The sequence below is a fragment of the Monopterus albus genome, unplaced genomic scaffold (assembly GCF_001952655.1).
Source record: "Monopterus albus unplaced genomic scaffold, M_albus_1.0 scaffold169.1, whole genome shotgun sequence".
In the NCBI taxonomy this organism is placed as follows: Eukaryota; Metazoa; Chordata; class Actinopteri; order Synbranchiformes; family Synbranchidae; genus Monopterus; species Monopterus albus.
The window spans coordinates 969,815-992,208 of NW_018128049.1; the positions used below are offsets into that span (position 1 = coordinate 969,815).

At 39.1% G+C, this 22,394-nt stretch overlaps 1 protein-coding gene across 1 annotated transcript in view; it reads right to left on the reverse strand.

The window, feature by feature from the left end:
* The window catches only part of ccdc85ca (coiled-coil domain containing 85C, a), a 35,025-nt gene that overhangs the window by 11,977 nt on the left and 654 nt on the right, over positions 1 to 22,394 (reverse strand). The window contains 2 exon segments of the mRNA XM_020615708.1: positions 22,038 to 22,390; positions 22,392 to 22,394. The exon segment at positions 22,392 to 22,394 is cut by the window's right edge and continues 654 nt beyond it. Of these exon segments, the coding sequence (XP_020471364.1) occupies positions 22,038 to 22,390; positions 22,392 to 22,394 (356 nt within the window).

Consider the following 22,394-nt stretch of genomic DNA (forward strand, 5'->3'; position numbering starts at 1 on the left):
TCTCATTTGTATTGTGTGGCATTCATGTGGACGGCAAAGTAAGAATTTCATTGTACAGGGAAAAACGTTTCCTAACTGTGCATATGACAAATAAACACTTTGACTTGACTTTGACTTTACTTTCCACAAATGCCCTCACTCTGTAACAAAAAAAAAAAAAACTTTTATGGTCCTCACTATGTAGCAAGTACAAGAACACACATACACAGTTGACTTAGACCAGAAGACCAATGGAGCTGTTAACGCAAACAGTGAAGACATTCTTCCACACCCATATACTTTTACTCTGTCATTCTGTGGGTAATTTAAAGCTCTCATCTACACAGATTTTTATAGCATGAACAGTCATTCTGCTGTTCATCCTGCATGAGAGGATGAAAAGCATAAAGTAGAGTGGTAAGCTGTTGGTCATTATAACCTGTTGGTAGAAATAATATATAGTCATTTTTTACAGCTGGGCAGTGTCCTCATTCTCTACTGAAAATTAGTAGTAGCCAAACAGTTATATACAAGCTTGCAGCAATGTTGAGCTAAGTGAACACACAGCGCTGGGTATTGAACTTCGATACATTTATGGCATACATACCACCGAGTATTGAAAAATGTCTTGTCATTTGATACAAAATCTCAATATCTAAGTAAACCTCACTAGCGTCAGTGAGCCAATGCAGCATCATGCAACGCCTAGGGACGAGGCTCACATGAGTCAGGTCACCTGTGTGTTGCTGTCTTTGAGGGGCTCGTCCATTGTGTGCATGGTGTAAGAGATTTAAAAATGTTGAAGAGTTTTTAAGTGTGGCTCCATTTTATCAAGCTTGATGCCAGCAATGTAATATATACAAAAAGGACATTGCTACCAAGACTGGCAGCATGACAAATTTGATGAAACACTTGACCATTGATGGAATAAATTTAAGAGCAGAAAACTGCTCAGTCTTTGACTCTATGAAGTAAACAGATCCACCTCACGTTGCAGACTCCCTCCAAATGTCCACCACCAGATTTTCCTTCTTTCAGCATTACAGAGGACAGTGCTCTGACTGGACTTTTAGCAGATAATGTTTAGCAGACATAAAACTTTAGCTAAATGTGCATGGTTGTTTACTAAATTTAACATTAGTGTAACAGGTACAGTGTCTGTGATAGGACCCCTATGAAAAGTTAGATATATTTTCATGTAACCGTAACTTTAGCATTTGGCTGTAGCCAGCTAGCAGTTAATCAAAAGCTGAAATGCATTAAGTCTGGCAGTAACTGATCAACTTGAACTAACATACATACTATAGGTTAGCTTTATAAAATGTGCTTATCCATTGGGTCACCTGTCTAAATAGCTCAGCTATGTCTTTTTCACATTAGCCTCTGCCCTTGCACCTGTCCACTCTGATGGAAGAAGGACAATGCCAATAAGTGTCAATCCCTTTACACTGGCAGAAAATATATGGGTATTACAAATTCTGGAATGATACCCAGCCCTATGAACACATTTCTGAGTGTTTTCTTATTCAGTTGATAACATACATCTTGTTCCAACCCTTGTTCATATGTTTAGGCCCACCCTACAGCCTCTATTCAACTTACATGCAGTTCTCCTTACACTTGAAAACAACCTCACCAGACAATATAGTCCAGACAGCAATTCCTGTATGACTCCTTTCAAAATGTAAAACAAATTAGCACTAGAGTAAGGAAAGTAGGAAGAGGCTTCCAAACCATCCTCAGTTATCACCAGTTATTATACTCGGGTTCAAAGCATCTTGTGTATAATAAAGAAAAGTAGTATTTTCAAATTTGTTGCTGTCTCTGGTAGGCTAGTGGTTAAGGCGCAGTGCTCTTGCCGCTGTGCCCCGGGTTCGAATCAGGGTTGCATCCGGTGTAAAACACATGCCAAATGTCAACATGCGAGTCGTCTGTTTGATGATTTGCTGTAGCGACCCTTAAACGGGAAAAGCTGAAAGTGACTTCTTCTCAGTATTTTCAAATTTGTGTTGGTTAAAAGTTGTATTCTTCATCACTGGTCATGTTATAAACATACTGTATATCTTCAGTATTTAATTTTGTGAGCTCGAACACAAAACTGACTCTACATTTCAGTTACTGTAGCCATAAGATAAAGAGCAGGGCAGTGCAGTTAAAGTCAGTGGTACAGTCAGTGCTGACCTCAGGCCAAAGCATATACACACAGTGCTGACAAACTAAAAGCAGAGGACATCCTTGAATTACAGTCAGTCAGCAGACATCCAGTACAGCTCTCTATCTGTCTGTGTCCTACGGTACGTACAAATATGAAGGAAGATTTCAACAAAATCACTTATTAAGGCATCGTTTCAACCTTTAAGCTCACTTTATATGGAAAAAGTTACTTACTTTCAGCAACAATCACACTGACAGCTGCCACCACAAACACAGCTTTCTACAGGTGATCAGCCATTTGCTGCATTAGTTAGTGAGTGCATTTGGTCCCATGACACTTTGAAATTAGTTGTGGAGGAATGGGAGAAGAAAGGGAGGGGCTGCAGCTGAACCCCACCTTCCTTCCTCACATTTTCCCAGCTGGTCTTGGGACTCAAGCCAGAAACCCTTTTGGTACAGACTAGTTTTTGTTTTGTTTTGTTTTTTTAATCTACATACCTCTCATCCAGTATGTTAAAAAATGTGCTGGGGGCATTAAAGAGCAATGTCATATTTTTCTCAGGCCTACCTTGAAATTATATTAACAGACCATACAATATGCGTTGAAAGATTTATGAGTCAGTTCCATCATTTCTCACAGTGTAGTCACTGTTTGAAGGGATCACACAGTGTGTGTATCAACAGGGTAAACAATTACAACCACCAATAACTCTTTTCACACAAGTACTGTGATAGTGTAAATATTTGCTCATGCATTATTCTGCACGACAAAACAGTGCATCAGTTTTCTGATGACTCCAGTCTTTTGCCACAACCTTTATGGACTTGAGCCACAGCTTGCAAAATTCAAATGTGTTCAAATGTGACAAATTATTTAGGTGCACCAGTGAAAATTACTCTTTGTTTCTGTCAAAGCTCAGGCTACAAAACATTTAGGTAGCAGTTTCCCTAAACGCTGACCTAGCTGTTGTTGGTTAAAATGTCAAACAGCAAGGTATAACAACTGTCATTCACATTAATCCCATTATTAGACTGCATTAGATTCTGCTAGGTGATCCTAATAAACTATAGAGTGTGTACAAAATAAGTGAATGTAGCCAGTGTAAAGAAAGCAGACAGAATGGTCTTTTCCCCTGATAAATCTTGCAAATATGAGAATAATAAAATTAGGAAAATGTGTTTTATAATGAAATTGTCAAAGCAACTGCAAGCATGTGGTGCACCTGTAGTAACAAGCTGTGTACTGTGCCAGATAGTTGAATGTCAGCAGAAAGCCATGTGTTCAGTTTGAAATTTTGAACCAATGATGGTGCTAGAAGAAATGTCAGATGGTCACCGAAGTGACTACAGATCTTCCTGATGGAAGCATGAATTTTTCTACCATATTTCACAGAGATAGTTCACTAAAGCCCAAAAATGTCAGTCTGCTGATGGAGCTGGGGGAAATGTCAGAGAACCACCTGCATCCTCTAGGGACCATGAATTTTTTTTTTTTTTTTTTTAAGTATACCAACCTATTAAATACTTGGTGAAACAGAATAGCAGGGGGGCATACCAAACAATTTAGTCATCAACTGATTGCATTTTAACATAATTCCATTACGAGTTTTAAACAACCTGAGGGAAAGAAGGCCAAGTCAACAAATAACTTAACTAGTGTATCTAAAAAGTGCAAAGTGGAGGCTCCTGGTATAGCATGTCTGTTAAACAGAGCCAACAGCACATTCCAGACACACAGGTAGGCACAGGCCAGTCATCTGAGATCTACAGTGTTCAGTAATTTGGAAGAGCTTGCTGTTCACCTGAGTCAAACTTTTCATGCATAAACATCATTGCATCACATTCTCTGTCACATTGCTTCTTAGCTTCTCTCCAGCTCACCCACGATACATAAAAAGACTGAAGCTGTTTTGTTTTTCATTATCAAAGCTGAATTAAAAACCATCTGTATTTGTGTTCCACCTGAGTTTTTCTTCAACTTTTGAAATCATGCATGGCTGTTTGGCATGGAGCCCAGTTTATGTCACCTTAGTATCTGGTTGTATGAGAGCAGCGACTAATGTTTCTGCTTTGGAGCAGTATTAAATTGCTGTCAGTGGAACTGGTAATGCTTTAAGTTGCAAATATGTGAAAGGTTTGTTTGTTAATTCATTCAGTTGTACCCGGGCCCACAGGCATTTCCTGTGAGATGTATGCGAATATTAGGGAGTTGTCTGTGTGGGGGACACTAGGATGAGTGTTTCAATAATGTCCCAGCAGGGGGCAAATACAGTAGGTATTAGATGAGGTTTATAAGACCACAGCAGACCTTATATCTTTCAGACTAGGAGGGTGGTGTTTCCTTACTACATAGTGTTTGTCTATATTGTTTACCTTTGGTGGGTTAGCCACATAGAATAACCAGTTACATTATGATGGCTAATAAATTGATGCAGGGTTTTTAAAACAACCCACAATCTATCTAGCTATACTGTAATGTAACAGTATAACGGAAAAGCACCAGGGTTTGAAACATTTGTGGAAGAGAAAAGGCATAATTACAGTGCCTTAGATCTCTGGACAAAAGACAACTAGTGAGAGTTTCAAATCCCTGGGAATAGCCCAGAAACTCTTGTATGTCAATCACATACTGTTCTTTCTGGTCTGGTAAAAACTCCAAAACTCAGTTATGGACCAGGGCACAGAAATGCAAAAGGTTCATCAACCCTTAAAGGAAAACACCCCAACTGAGATAGACACACAAATACTGAGCCACTTTCAGTAACCTTCTGCAGGTGAAGTACAGATATTATACAGATAGTAAATGCTAAATACAAAAATATTATAGGAAACCACTAAATAAAGTCTGACATGCAGCTTCTGCTGTCACAAAGCAGATGCTGTCATGAAGATGTCCTGCTGTCAAACCAGCTTTACTATAGTGACTGTCAGTGGTGGAAAGTAAGTACATTTACTCAAGTACCATACTTAAGCACAGTTTGGAGGAATCTGTACTTTAGTAATTTGTATTATTTTGTACTTCGACTTGACTACACTGTAGAGGAAAATATTGTACTTTTTACTCCACCACATTTATTTTAGAACTTTAGTTACCAATTACTTTTCAGAACCAGAGTAACACAAAAATTACAGTATAATCATAACACGTTACTGATCTCCAGTGGAAAATTCACAAGCTACCACATAGCAATTCAAATTATAAGCATAATGTATATGAAAGTCAAAACTAGCTCCCGCTTTACCAGCTGTACTTTAAATGTGATGAGCACAATAGTAAATCAGTAATTGGAATACGATCATATGATATACATCAACCTTAAATGCGTCATTCTGCATAATGAGTACTTTTACTTTTTGTATTTAAGCGGATTTTGATGGTGATACTTATGAACATTTGCTTAAGTAACTTGCTGAATGCAGGACTTTTACTTGTAACAGAGCATTTTTAAATTGTTATACTGTTACTTTTACTTAAGTGTGGGATCTGTGTACTTCTTCCACCACTGGTGACTGTTGTAGTCAGGAGTTAATTTTTGCTGGAACAAACCGGCTCCAGAACTGGTACCTTTCAAATAGTGACAGGCACCTATTTTGACAAACCCAGCACCTCATTTGCGTATGAAAGAAAGGAGCTACACACCCCAAATACAATGAAGTTGGGACATTGCATAAAATGTAAATAAAAGCAGAATACAATGACTTGCAAATATTGTTAGTAACCACCTTTTTTAAGTCACATTAAAACAATAAAAATCACCAGTGGGGTATTTACTGGGATATTTTATTTCATAGAATAAAATGTGAAAATGTACTGGTGTGGTGTAACCACAGTTATCTCAGGCATCTAACCAAAAATCCATTCAAAAAAGCCAGATGCTTCAGGTTGAGGGAACTGGAAGTGCAAAAATGCTGACTCATTTCTGAATTTTAGGACTCACTACTATGGCACTCTGTTGAATACCCAACAAGAATTTATGACAACAGATGTTGATATTTGACATCAGAATGAAAGAATATCGATATGTAGTACCTGTAGTACAAATCAAGCCCATCAGGTTTCTCCTGTGTGTGTTTGTGGCAAGTGATTAATCCTTTAGTGCATGCAAAGTCAAGCAATAATACAAATAATTTCCCTGAAATGAAAATGATGTCCCTACATTTGTCAAGTACTCAACACTTAGCAGTCCCATCTTTGGTTTGAATAAAGTGTCTGTCATGTGAACACCTCTTATATGCTCTGTGTTACTGTATGCTGTGCTGTGAAAAACAAAAAGCAAGGCACTTAGTGAAGCTGCCATGCTTATTCACCGTGTAGCCTATTTAACCAGTGAGTAAACTAGACCTACCCCAGCAGGTGACTCGGGCTCTTCCAGTAATATCGGACAAAACAATGCACTATTATTTGTTCCTCAACACGCCTTTTCCCCCCACACTGCTTTCAGCCCATAATGTGTGCAGGAATGTGGGAAGTCCTGACCAGGCAGCTTTTCTCAACAAATACCAGTGATGTCAGGCCTCTTACAGAAAAAGCGAACTGATTCTCTTTAATAGGAGTGACTCGGGTTTAATTGGCATGTGTGCTGGTCAGCTGCTTTGTAATATTTTTATGTGAAAACAAATCAGTGCAACAGGAAAGATTAAATCTTACTCATCTCAAATGAATAAAGAAAGAACACGCTCTGATTTTCTTGCTTATTCTCAATGTACAATAAAATGGAAAGACATAGAACAGCTCAACTTCAGCAATAATTTCAGTGACAGTATTGCCAGTTATTAAACCAGAGGTTTAAGTTTTTTCAGGTCTGTCTGAATACAATACTCAGCTTCCAAAGATAATTTGTTCTCTCCACACTGGCTCTGAGTTGATGTCGTCATTGTGTGACTACATTTTAAGAAATGAGGGGCATGATTCTTTTCTGCAAACATGCAGTTCAGCTGAGGATAAGTTTAAGGAGTCCCAAGAGTGATTTTTAAAAAAATTGTGTAGACTTAATTAAAAATATATTTTTAAGCTTGTAAATGTAAAGGATCCCTCTTTGATTATGCTAACCCATGGCCCCCACAAAGACCCAAATACTGTAATATTCATATTGCTAATGCAAGTTATATTAATAAAGTAGCACCCGACCCAAATAAGGCCCACACACACTCTCACTCTGATAATTAAAATAGAGTCACTGAAATAAACAAAACCCGTTGCAGGCCTGAGTTGATGCTTGTGTGTTGTGGTCTCAAACTGAGCGAACCTTTCACTTACAAAGCAAGCCAAAACAAATTATGAATGTACGTGCACAGTTTTAGTCACAACCTCAATGGAAAGTCAGTTGGATGAACCGGTTAATGGACAATGTTGAAATGATGAGATGAGGGGAACACACACAGCCGGCAAGGCGGCATCAACAACCAGGCGTGGCGGCAACTCCAAGTTATGTGCCCGAAAAGATTAAAAACAAAAGCCCAAGGAATGTGTCCTGGTCCAAGTCCTTCAGCGAGCACACACAATGTCTCTTAGTCAATTTTCTCAACCAAAAGTCTCTTCACAAACTCATGCCAAGCTCAATTAATTTTGCAGTTAGCATTAACAGCATACAATAGAATTAGCCAGGTACATTAGCATCACTTAGCAAGTCATATAGCAACACTATTACAGTGAATGCTAACATGCTATTAGCGATCTTGTACACCACCTCGAAAATAGAGACTCTTACATCAGGATACACTTCATTGACTACAGCTCCGCCTTCAACACAGTTGTCCCCCACAAACTCACCCACAAACTGTCCACACTGGGTCTGCAGCCCACCCTCTGTGACTGGCTCCTGGACTTTCTGACTGGTATGGCAGCACTACTGCTATGGACCGCAAGCGCCTGCAGAGAGTGGTAAAGACCCACTCCAACCAAAATGTCCACACAGCTATGTGCATTAGCAAAAATGATAGAATAAGTTTTCACAATAAATTGTCTGATGTTTAGTAGTTCTTCTTCAGTGAAGGTAATCCAAGGTGGGTTGCAGAAGACCAAGAAACTGAGGAAAAATAAACACATGAGAACGCACACTACCAAGGCAGCCAGACATGGTGTCATCTTGACAAACATGTCACATACAAACAATAATAACAAGAAAGATACTGACAGCAAACAGAAATTAAATTTGACATGAATGAATTTTTATAAGGAGCATTTTTTTCTACTGCAATTTTGAATTTGCAACACTTTTTAGAGGCAAACGTTTGTCAAGAAGACTGTTCTCCTGTTGAGACAACAAGTACAGAACCACAGCTCCCCCACCACCCTATGTCCACTCTGTGTGTGTGTGTGTGTGTGTGTGTGTGTGCGTTCATGCATGTGAGAGACAGAAAGAAGGAGAGAAAGGTAGACAGACAGATGGGAGGGGAAGCTGAGGAAGGATCACCCCAGAGCTCCAACCTTTTTGTGAATGCATCATGCATGTTATAATACAGTTGCTAATATCCTCCCTGGATTTTGCGTTTACTGGTGAGAATTCCTTAAATCTACACACTCAGCCAGTCATACATACACACACATTCATACATAAATGTCCACTGACACGCAGCCTTTTGCTTTGCTTCTCTACCAGCAGACAATGAACGGCCTTATTCTCCCATGGAGTGTTCAGACCTTTTCATCGCTCCACACACACAGACAAAGACCTTCCCATGCTGCCTCATTATCATAACAACACAGCCTCTGGTCACTGCATGATGTAAATTTGTCTGTCTGTCTCTAATCTCTCTCTCTCGCTCTCTCTCTCTCTCTCTCTCTCTCACACACATACACACACACACTTGGACTTCGATTTTTTATAAGGACACTTGTTGATATAATGCATTCCCTAGCCCCTAACCCTAATACTTAACCAACACATGCCTAATCATAACCCTAACCTAAACCTAATTTTAAGCTGAACCCTAAAACCAAGTCATTACCCTCCAAAAAGTGTTTCACAAAGTGAGGACCGGCCAAAATGCCCTTACTTTCCACAAATGTCCTCACTGTAGCAAGTACAAGAACACTGACATAATGCATTCACTAAATGTCTAACACTTACCTAAACCTACTCTAACTGAAACCCCAAAACCAAGCCTTAACCCTTAAAGGCTTTTGAAGATGTGTCAAAATGTTCAAGTTCCCAAAATATATTAAACTCAAACTTTACAGTGTATATCCATACAGGTATACAGACACACTGAAACAAGCCTAGCACAGATAATAGCAAGAGACACACCTGTTTTTCTAAACAGAGGGGAGAAGTCAAGGGTAATTCAACTTTTAATTCAGCTCAACCAGAAAACCTCCAACAAAAAACACAGAGATGTAAACTGATATGGACATAGATACATTTGATCTGGGCAGATGAGATATGTAGGGCACATGTCTTTGATAGCCCAGGACAAAACCTGTTACACCACAATGAATCATGTGGAACAGATTACAGAAATTTGTAAGCTACTTAAAATTCATGGCTCAAAGACAAAAAACTTATATCTAACTTATAGTTTTTTTCCTATAAACAAGCAGTACTATTTGCAGCTTCCTCACACATGGCTTTCCTAGAGTAGCATGCTAATTACTGGTCAAGCTGATGATGTATTTTAAGTTGAACAAGTTTTCAAGAGATGTTCTAGATGACAAACAGTGTGCGTTTTATTTTGTGTTAAGTTGCATATACGTATCATTTACTTCATACAATGCAGCTGCAAATCTAACTTGAAATGATCAACTATGGAGAACTTTTGCATTAAAAACAATAAACGGTGTTGAAATCCACAGCTTTTTCTGACTTGTGTTTTCCATTGTTTTAGGAACATCTGAATCATTTTTTGCTGAAACGGGCCATTTTCTAAATGCTAAACTATACTTACTGATCATCAGCATTTGTTTTTATTACTGCAGATTTGCTACTGTCATGTCTGTGGGATTTAGTGTAGTAGCTGTTAGCGTAATCTCAGGGTAGATACCATTTCAAGACAGACAGCCCATGGAGATAAATTACAAGTGTTGGAGATTAACAAGGTGGAGCAGAGTCAAAAGGCATTTTGTAGTTTTAAGTAAAAGCTAGAAAGAACATGTGTCCTCACTGGACTTCCACAGCTTTTATTACTGAAACATCTTCCCAGGATTCTCTCAAATGGATCCATATCAATTCAAGATGGACTTAAAGATTATGAGATTAGTGCTTCATATTATACCTCTTTGCGTCTTTGATCTTTTTCACAGTGAACTACCACTGTAACACTGTGTAAAGCTGTGGTAGCCTATTTGTTGCTCTGTTTACATCATAATACTATCATAATACTTAAAGGCCTAATCAAGTGATTTATTAGTTCATAACATCAGGGAACTTACAAGAGACAGATTTTTGTAAAGAATGAGCAAACTGCATGTAAGAGAGGCAGAGGTGTTCTGACTTTAGTGTAAGAAAGATACCCTCATAAAACCACAAGTCATTTTTTTTCAACTTTGGTACTCCATGTGAAGTACTGTTTACATTCTCAGTTTGCACATGCATAATTGCACAAGTGACTGTTGACGGCTGCACATGCTGCTCCCATGCAGCATATATTCTGTTATATTCTTGTATGTATTTTTTCTACTATATTGCTGCATCTGCGCTGTTTAAAGTGCCTTAGATTTTGTGTTATTTATCTACTTTATATTTCATTTGTATTTTGTGGCATTCATGTGGACGGCAAAGTAAGAATTTCATTGTACAGGGAAACACGTTTTCTAACTGTGCATATGACAAATAAACACTTTGAACTCCATAAAAAAACAAGATGTTTATTAATGAACTTTAGGCCTATTTTGTTACCTGTCAGTCAGGCCGACTGTTCAGCCCAGTTCCCACTCTTTGTGCTAAACTCAGATGACTGTTGCTTGGCTCCAGATTAACATTTATCATACAGACATGAGAGTACTTTTGATCCTCTCCAACTCTGCAAGAATGTGAGGAAGCATATTTCCAAAATGTCATATTTCCAAACTGTAAGCTGATCATTTATTATGTGATTTTCCCCTTACATTTCCATTATGGCTTATTATAAGCTAGAAGAAAAAAATGTTCTACCCACAATGACAGTATCAGACAGGCACTGTATCTGCAGTCCAAAACCTTCATTATATGGTGTTTATATGAGTAAAACATTCAAACTCTAGGGCACTATGCAATTACTGTTTCATCATGACATGTACTGGAAATATTCTTAATGGCTTGCTCTTTATATTGTACACATTTCCCAAAAAATCTACACTTTGGCATATTTGGAAACTTTGGGATACACAGTGAAATTTAAAATTAAGTTCTGAGGTGTTAAAATACACATTCAAAGCACCCCTTTTTTAGCATTTATAAACAATATACACTTAACAAATGGCAAAAGTTGGTGAAAATAGTGTTAAAAAAGTGGAAACAATAAAGTGTCTTTTGTAAAGCTTCTACAGGCGTGGGAAGAATGAAAGAAATGTTATCTCCTCTGTGAAACAAGACCTGAATGTGAACCTGATGACAGTGTGAGAAAAAAATCTAGTGCTGAGGGACTGTCTGGATGCTCTGGCTCTTATCAAGGGGTCAGCAGAATACGACCTGAATCTTATCTCCATGGTCGCTGCACTCAGCATTGCATGTTAACAGTCTTCAAGAATCACGTTCAAAGAGCACAGCATTTAGTTAAGGTTAGTGCAGAGAATGAAGCAGCACACACACACACACACACACACACACACATCAAAGACAGACGGCTGTTAGAGTAATCTCTCCGTTGGACAGCATGCCACAAGGCTTTGTTCCAGAATGTGGACTGTCTCATAAAGACTGATCACTTTAGGATTAGACTGAGTTATAGCACTAAATGGTCAAAGTGACCTCAAACAGGATGCACTCATTTTCTTGAGTTTGTGAAAGAGAGAAAAAGAGTGTGAGGTCTGTTTCCACATTAGCTGATAACAGCAGCTTAAACTAGTGTTAGTACACTACACTGAAGGTTGTAAGCCTCTTTAGAGGTTTTACCAATATAGGAACCTATCAATACATGTTGAGCTGAGTAACACCCATCACGGGTTCTGCGTTTGTTTCCGCTTTGGTGCATCCGCGTTGGAAAGAGAGAGTGTAAATACAGTGGAACAACAAAGCAGGACAGTCTGCATCAACTCGGTAGGCTATGCTTGGTGATGGTTAAGGGAAGTACAGGGTGTACCGCTTATTAGGTTCCTAGAGTGGAAACGCAGAATTTCAGACAGTAAGTTACTAGATTAAGGCTACAGCTGGATATCAAGCCTCAGTACTTTTTGAGTACTGAATAAAAATTAGTGCATAGCATTGATTATCCCTAAATTGCCAAATGCACTTGCTTCAAAAGTTAAAACAGCATTCAGTGGCTACTATCAGTTGTGATCTGGACCAAAATGTAGATTACTAGGGTCCTACTCCACCACTGATGGTAGTGATATGATTAATAAGTTGTCATTAGGAGATCACATTTGAATCAGGCGCCACTTATCAGAAGTTGTCAGTGAATGCCTTCTTTGGTTGAACTACTTTGATTTGATCTTTGATCCAAGTCAGATAACATTTCTAACTTTAGACTGTATTTTATTTTGACATTGTTCTTTATTGAGCACCGATGCATTGAGTAGTTTGGTATATTTTGTTATAAAAAGGTTAAAACACTTTTAAATTTCTCATAATAAGGTATCACATGTGAACCTCATGGTAGCACTATGGGAAAAGCCAGAGGCTCACCAATGTCAGTGGAACTCATTATCTGGGCACCCTGTCTGTTTTGACAAATTTTCTTGGCAATTCATTCAATAACTTTTTGATTTTTCAGTCTACACCATCCCTAGAACGACAGCTAAAAAAAGGGGGATAGGTTTTCTGTTAGTATAGAAAAGCCACAAAAACCTGAAGCCAATCAGACAGAGCAAAGGTCACTCCACAGAGGTCACAGGTGCCATCAAAGGGCCTCAGCGCATTTAGTTTTACATTTGTCATTGCCTATAAATATTCTTAGTCCAGGGATCAAACTTGTCTTACTGTCAACATCTGCAACAGCTGAGTCTTGTTCACCAGCTTGATTTGCTATTGAAATATGCAAAGAACCACTTATGAAGTCAGTTCAGTTGTTTCTTGGGTTGTACATGTACAGCTGCTTGTTTTCTTTATGGTGCCAAAAATATAATGAACAGTTTTGTTTTTCTTAGAGGGGGATTCATTCACTGGAGAGCAAAGATGTGCTCAGTAGATTTCTTCCTATGATGAAATACATCTTTTGTGGAAAGTTAAAGGTTTAATGTTCATTTCAAGTGTCATATCAATCTCTAACTCTTTCTCACAGTCTGTAGTATAGACACAGACTGTAGAGCATGGATGCCTATTAATGTGTCAAGGTTTCTAGATGGCTAAAATTATGTCATAGTCATATAGTCTCATATTTCTGTTTGTCAGGATGTCACATTACAAGACAACTGGACTGGTGACATGTTGCAGTCACTAAAGCACTAACACTCTAAATGCATAAAGGACACACATCCTCATGTGTAGACATGTTGCCGACAGACTGCATAGGCATTTCCAGTCAAGTACTGGCAATGAATCTAAGGAATTTTTAGGTGGAACAAGTGTGAGCTCACAGCTGGGAGGCACATCAGGGTATCACTCAGAAGAGGTCTGGCAACCAGGGTGAGAGGAAGGGAGTAGGGAGAGCCGGCAGTACATATAGCAGGATAATTTAATAAGACAGAGAGCAAGGCCAACCAGTAACAAACCTTTAACTCTGACTGGCAGCTCCCTCCTACTACAGCACCATCCACTAAACAGGTCTCCACACCCAAATCATTTTCACACTGACAGCTTGTCAAGAACTGAAGCAAACAGCTTCACAGTCAAATTAACCATCATATAGTATAAAGTTTCTCCAGTTCATTTTGAAAGAATTTCTTGAAAGTATTCCTGATCTATGAAGGGGCCCAGTACTCACAAATAATAAATAAACTTGAAGCACTGAAATTCCAGTGCTTTTAAGGTTGATTTCAAGATGGCACCAGTGTCACCAAACAGGCCTATACCCACCAATGTCATTGAAAGAACAACATGCACTGTCTTCTCACAGAAAGAAGAGTTCATGTTTGCACCTGGTGGCCGACCAGGATCTTTCTGGGTAGAGTTTGCATGTTCTCCCTCTGCCTGTGAGGGTTTTCTCCAGGTACTTTGGCTTCCTCCTACAGTCCAAAGTCATGATTAGTGGCTCTAAATTGCCCTTAGGTGTGAATGTGATTGTGAATGGTTGTCTGTCTCTATGTGTCAGCCCTGTGACAGACTGGTGACCTGTCCGGGGTGTACTCCGCCTCCCAGCCACTGTCAGATGAGACAGAATAATCAGTGTAGATAAGGAATGCATGGAGAACAATATGCTGATCACTACCTAACCTGGAACCTCCCAGACCTGGGGCATCATTTATCCATGGTGCATATGCACAGTTCTGTGCTAAAAACCATGAGTATGCTCATTTCTGTGCATAGAATCTTTCTGGTTCTGACCGGGTATAACAACAAATTCACAAACCCTAATCTTACTTTCAGCTATGTCATAATGAACATATTTTAAAATATCATGATTTAAAGGAGCATGTTGCTGTGGTAGTAATGATTATCATGTCATACATGTAGACCCTCATGGGTTGTTGCCCTGCCTAAAGCCTCTCTCCTCTGACAACCCACTGAGATGCTATATTATAACCTCCGGTGCCACTGGTAAAAACAGTTAAATCGTGTATACAGCACAAGAATAATGCTTCTATCCAGCAGCTGTGGTAAACTCAGCAGTTAGAAAACACATCTGGATATCCTTTTTAACTAATACACCCCCCAGTACACTGTGTAGAGTATAACCAAATACATTTTAAGAAAAAGAAAGATTTTCCATGCTCTTCTCAAAAAGCTAAAATAGGCTGCTCCCTCCATGCTACCCTATAAACCTTCACAAAAACTGCAGCTTTTTGATGTAAGCCTTTAGCTCACTATTAGCTCTTCTCTACCTATGAAATATTTCCTTTGTAAACTTATAGAGCTCCTTATAAAAACCTTTCTTTGTTAATTTTTTCCATCAGTTTTTCCTAAGACTTTAGGTGTTCCTTACATTTGCCAATCTAGATTTATGATCTAATGCTACTGTTTTCCTGCCCTCAAAAATACTCTAAAGCCTGTGTAGGAGTTCACCTTCTTCCAGGCACAATGGCAAATCTGCAGTTGTCTTTGCCCTACCTATGACACTGTTACTTCCACTGAGGTGCCCTCCCTGCATGCTGCCAAACTGATTCCAACACTGGCAGATGCCCTGTCTGTGAGCCATCTTCCACCCCAGCCCTTGCTGCTTCGCAGCCTAAGATACCAGACACAGGTTAAGTTATTGTTAATAGTTAATGAATTAGTTGCCAAGCATATCAGTCCCTCCTTGATACATGTGTATATATCTGAATATGAAAGATGTTGATTACTAGTTTATGTGGCAGTAATAATCATTTACATGGCTTTGCTGAAAGTGAATGTTCATCTCTAGTTATATTCAGAAAAAAGAACACATTGTTTAGAGTCAAATAATCATCAGGAAGCATAAATATAGCCGGTAATTGTTATACCAAATATACCATCACTTTGATCTCCAGGTCTCCAGGAGGTAACTTTGAACCCATATCACCTCACAGTCTATTTTGTTTGGTTCTGAAGCTGATTACACATCTGCAAATAGAGTTGGTGATTATAGATGACTTATCACATTATGGCTTGTTACAGTGTAAGACCCACAACTCTTATAGAGCCAGTACTAGCCTACATTTGAATGATACCCCATCATCTACAGGTTCATTACAGTTGTGGCCACAGACCACCGCTGAATGTGGCAAGTTATAGAACAGGCCAGGGACAAGAATTTGTCCTAAATCTAAACTAAGAAGCATACAGGAAGAGAAAGCTGTTTATAAAACAAGACATGACATGGAACAGACAACACTATAGTAGTTTATAATAAAATTGTTTTACCAAATAATCTTAATTAAAGATCAACTTACAAGCTTTCAGCAGACCTAAATGACTTTAGGCCTGGACCAATGAACTTTGTGTGCCCTCATGTAAAAGGGTGCTAGAGTCATGGTAATGTAGTGTCCTCTTGCTGTCATGCTAACTACATACATAATAGTAAATTAGTAAGACAGGAACATGCTAGGACTAGTCAGTTACAATAGCTCCCAGGACTGCTTTCTCTTTACTCCCCCAACTTCGTGTTTTCAAGATTTTAGCTTATATCATGTCATTCAACAGAGTTGTTATAAAGCTGTGTAAGCCGAGCCCTGCTCTTTTGTTGCAGCAATGCCCTGACCACACACACATCTTGCTCAAGGGCAAATATCTTAACCCTAATCTGCATGGTAGTAATGAGCGAGTAACAGTCACTGCTCAGATTAATCCTCTTGGTCTGAGATCAACTGGCCCATACACAAGCCTGTTTCTCTAACCTTTAGGCCACATCATCCCAACAAACAAATGGGACAGTCTCACAGTTTATTCAAAAGACATTTTTGTATCATAGTCTCCAACAGAGGTCAATTGAATAAGTATATGCTGCAACACAGATAAAAACCTATCAAAGCTTCTGCAATTTTAGCCTCTCTGGTGCTCTGATATTCCCCAAAAGTGAAAATATTTAGCAAATATACTTCTATCCCTCTACTAGTTCAAGGAAAATGTCTTTCACAGAAGCTATGACCTGGATGCATGATGCTACTATCTACCACTTTACAGGTAAATTATTAAAGTAGAATGTAGTAAGCAACATAGTATGTGTTGAGAATTTACTCAGCACATAAAGGTGATAAAGGATTTTCTTGCTTTATGATGGCTGTAGACTGAATAAAACATAGCCTTATGTGTGTGAGAAAAGAAAAGGCCTGCCCTTGATTTTTACATGTTATAAAACCCATTAGTACAATGTCCTGTGATAAACTGGTAACTTAAGCTCCTTTACCACTGCCCAAAAAACCCAGGTAAACTCCCCACACCTCGGTTTTTAATCGCAGTGGGAATGCAACTACTGGGACAAATGACCCGGGACGAATGACTCTGCAATCGACAGTGGTCATTATCTGCTTTGCCTCGGCATGCCTTGGCTTGGAACCAGTGGGAAAGCCTAAATCAGCTAAACCTGCAAACGTATGCAATGATGCACACGTCGCCATCAGCGTTACAGCCATAAATTCCATCCTTCTTCGTTCAATCAACGCTCTAACATGGTTCAGTCTACGCTGAGTTTCTATACTTTGGAAGATGAACAAAAGTAAATACGAAGAAATACCGCTGATTGTCTCACTAACTTCCATGCTGCTTTGTTTACAAATCTGTTTACTGACATGGGTATTTGACATCACCAATGTGATGACGTCAAATATGACTTGCCAGAGGGGAAAGAAGCTCACCTGCTGGAAAGCCGAGATGAGTAGGTCGGCAGTGGAAAAGCTGTCAGAAGCCAGTTAAAGGCCTGTTTGGCCAAGTATGAAAAAAGTCTGTATACTGTTATGGAAAAAATCGCATTTCCTTTAATTCTATATAATATATGAACAACCATCAGTGAGTGAGAAATAAAGAGAATTGAGATGGATACGTCTTCTGTGTAATTTATTTCTGTATCATGCCTCTCTGAGGCAAAGAATAAAGGGACTCAAAGAATAAAGGAAGATTCAGTTCAATATAAAACAAAGGATAATGTCACACAAAAGGAGGGTACACTGAGAACAATTATGCATCTGTGTTCAAAGAGTTTCTGATTTCCAAAACATCGAGAGGTTCACAGGAGATACTTTCACGGCCTGCAGATGTTACAGTTGCTTCTGCAGTAAAGAAAGATACCTTAGGCATTCAGTGTGTGAGCAGAAAATAGAGTTCACTTGTCCAGTGTGTGAAAGGTTACCACAGTTGTTAGCAGACTATAGTTTAATATGTAAATGATCAATACAAATGGATATACTGAAAAATGCCATTACATATACAATGTACTTTTGGTGGGAAAGCGGTATTAGAGTACACAGAGTGTATTACTGCCTCCTGCCCAGTGCAGTCCCTGTCCTCCTGACCTCATGCCTCATGAAATCAATAACAGAATGAATTTCACTTTAGTAAATTTCAGTAAATCTTATCACACATTTGGGAGATAAGTTAAAGTTACCTTGCTCTTTGCTCACTCTCACACTGAGTGGCATTCTGCCTGATACAGATGGTCACAGCCTAATTGAAAGCACAGCTGGAGGTGGCTGCTCCCTAACTTCTACTGTACCTCTGACACATTCCAGCAGATCTCAGTCCTTGTTTTATATAAAGATAAAGAGATTAGATGGGGATCAAGATTGCATTTCACAGCAAGGTGACACTCTTATGCTGCAAGTAAACATACTTGTTTAGCAGGTTTGGCTATGTGAGAGAAAACCTGCTGACTGACTCATTATGTAGGAAAAAGTGAGAGTCTTAAAAAAATGTAATTATGTCATATCCTTCACATACAATAGAGCATGTTGTTTGAAAACCTGTTTTACCATATCGCAGTTTCCTGCAGTTATGTATACATAAATATGATGCTAACTGGGGTCATTGAGTAGATAAACAATAAAGTGATCCAAGCTGAGACATTTCCTACTGGGCTGACTTTTTTGTTCAGTGCAACTTGGGACTTCCAGGGTAAAAACAGAATGACATGGAGCAAGACATTAACTTCATACTATGAGTTGACATACTCTAACAGGCTCTTAACTGCTACTCCAAGACATGCATATCTTCTACAGATAACCATCTGACAGCTGATATCACTTACCACTACAAATACTTTGTGTAGTGTTGTGAGGACAGTCGAATGTAGTCAGTTACAAATGATAAGAGCTTTGCACTGGGGCAGAATATGGCACAAGTGACATCACTTGAGGACGTTTAAGAGACTTCACACAGCCACAAATGATGTTTTTCTACTGTTTTCTCAAACTGTTTGTGTATGGGGGAAATCAGCGGAATGCCCTTTTAATTAAACATGATGTGTAATTAGCTGAGCACTCGAAGAAGAGTTAAGTTCTCCTTTACAGAAGGCAAAACAGACATTGGGCATAGTACCACTTCAAAGCAACTGATAGATTATGAATTTGCTTTGAGGTGCCTGGTCCTGTGTTATGGTCAGAAACACATAATTATCTGTTTTGTGGAGCTGACAGTACCATGGGAAGATGCTTTAGAAATGGCCTATGAGAGGAAAAAGCTTTCCAACCACACCCCTCTGGCAGACGCAGAGGGGTGTGGTTGGAAAGCTAAACCCTGCCCAGTAGAGACTGGCTGTAGAGGTTTGGTTGGTAGATCAGTCGTATCTGTATTTGTGGATCTCTTTAAGGTGCCTGACTTAGTGGACCATGAACTGCTACTTAAACAATGTGGGAATGTTGGTTTCAGTCCTAATGCTATTAAATGGTTCCAAAATTATCCTGTAGATCAAACACATTGTGTTTATGCAGAGGGCCATAAATCTGATTTTCTTTTCTATTTTGTTTTCTATTTTTATAAATGATTTAGGTAAGGATATTCAAGTAAAAATACACCTCTGTGCTACCACCTCTATACAACTATTTATACACACTCTTCCTCTGTAGCTCAGGTGGTCCAAAAGCTTCAGACTGCATTTCAGTCTTTACAAAAGACTCTACTGAGTTTAAAAAAGCTTTTAAATACATACAAAAAAAAAAAAAAAAAAGTTCATGGTCCTGTTCACAGTTGCTTGATAACTGTAGCATTCTCACATCTGCTGGAAAACATATTATGGAGTGCCCTACATGTTCCTATGGTTATGAATAGATGATAAGCTTTTATTCACTGTGCATATTGCTAATCTATTTAGGAAGCCTAAGGTAAGGTTTGTATTTTATAATTTTTCTTTATAATAATTATAATATAATAATTCTTGTTTTACTTACAATGCTGAGTTGTGGAAACTACTTTTCAACCTGTGATTGATTATGGCTATATATTATATATACAGTACATGCAGCCTCCTCTGTTTTACAAAGCCTTGATTCAGAGTACCATGTATCCTTGCATTTCATTACAAATGCAAAGTCTCTTACTCGCTACTGCATTCTTTATTGAGTTGGTGGGATGGACCCTTCATAGACAACAACTCTGGTATATATTTATCTATAAAGCGATACTGGGTAAACGTCCAGCTCGCAGCTCTGCTGGTTACCAGCTACGCTGTTCCAGGTGGTTTATGTTTTAATGTGCCTAGAATTTTGACAGATCTGGGGAAAACTGCACTTTCCTACTATGCACCTTGGTCATAACTTGCAGAAAGATCTAAAGTTAGACACATTCATATCTACTGTAGAATTTAAGGGCATCATAAAGAATGTGGTGAAGGAGACATGTAGCTGTGTCTTGAGAACCCATTGTTTTCATCTTGTGACTGCAATTTTTGTATATTGCATTGTATGTGTTGAATTTTAATATGCTGTAAATTTGTATGCTGTAATAAAAATGTCTCAATAAAGCTGAGTTCAGTTAGCTTTGTAAAACATTTTTCCCATAGTCTTACACAGTGGAATTATTGTACAAATCTAGGAATATTGTGTTCTATGTGTTGAATTTTAATATGTTGTAAATTTTTATGACTGCCATCTTGGCCAGGTCTCCTCTGAAAAAGAGATCTTGATCTCACTGGGACTTCTTGGTAACCTAAAGGTTAAATAAATAAAATGAAATGAAATGAGTTTGAGGGCTGAGCCTAAAGCAGGCAGTACCGGTGAGTGGCTGTAGGTTAGAAGAGGTGCGTGAAGGTGGCAAAGATAGATCTGTGCAAAACTTGTGGTGTTAACTTATGATACTGTGAACAGAAGTGTATGGTGTGTTGTTTGCTAAGATGAGACAGATGAAGAGATTTGGTTGATTTATTTGGTATATTCCTAAGGCAGCATGCTAGTTAGATTTGTTTGTATCCTGTTTGTTGTTTTGTGATGTAGCCACTAGAAGGACTAGAGGATTTAAATAAGTAGTGATTACTGAGTGGGCTGTGGCATACAGATGAAACTACCACCCAAGCCAGAGGGGCCAGGCACAACAGCTAAACTGATACACCATAGATATGACATTTGTTAAGCTAACAAGTATTTACACTTTGCTTTAGTGAGGGTATGAGTTAAAAGCAGCTTAAAATATATTCAGTCAGTATAATGGTAAGTTTAAAGGTACAGTATGTCACATTAGATCTAGAGAATGGTGCCATCTGTGATGGGGCCTAGCAGATTTAAGACAGCATGGCCTGTTAACCCACTGTGGGGCCAAGTGATAGGTAAAAACATTATTTAGTATGGAAAACACCTGTTTCGCACATTTACCTGTGTACTGATCAGCATAACAGTATTGATAACTACAGTTTGACATAACAATCCAAACTCAGTGTCCACTTAACCTTTTCCTCATGTGCTTCAGTTTACAGGACTTAGCATCTTTGATGTTTCATTTTTAAACCATCACAGAGGACTGGTCCTTTATGAGCTGGGAGTGGACCTTGGTTTGGAAGTATTTTGTCAAACTTCTACTTCTGAGATCAGTAACTGACATGACACTAACACTGTTGACTAAAGTGTTTCATTATATCTTAGTGAAACTGACAGAAAACAACATTTATAGCCTACAGCATAAGAAACACTGCCTTTCGTTTCTGTTGGTTTCCCCTGTATGTGTCGCAGCCTGTAACACCTAAGCTGTTTTACAACTGATAATTCATGATCTCACAACACTCTCAACAACCTTTCCATCACGTTATGTAGCTGACCTGACCACTACGATTCGGGGCTGTATCGGGACATCACTCACCGCTGCCCCTGTGGAAATGAGGGGCGCACAGGTCGTCCACGGACCTTCTCAGAGATGTCATTTTCCCCTCGGATGATTTGTGTAAGGGGTGGTGGTGGTGCTCAGGACTGCCGGCGCTCCCGGTACTGGACGTGCTACTACCGTCCCCTACGTCACGAAAGGGCACTGGGCCGTTTAAGTTACTCAGGCTGGACTGGCTGTCTACAGAGCTCCGTGAGCCGGCTCCACTCCTGTCCTCATCCAGCATGAGGACGATCTCCTTCAGTTCCATGTTCTCCATTCTCAGCGCCTCCTGACTGGCCTCCAGCTCCTTCAGTTTTTGTTGGTACAATCCGACGTCCTTCCACAGGACGCCGG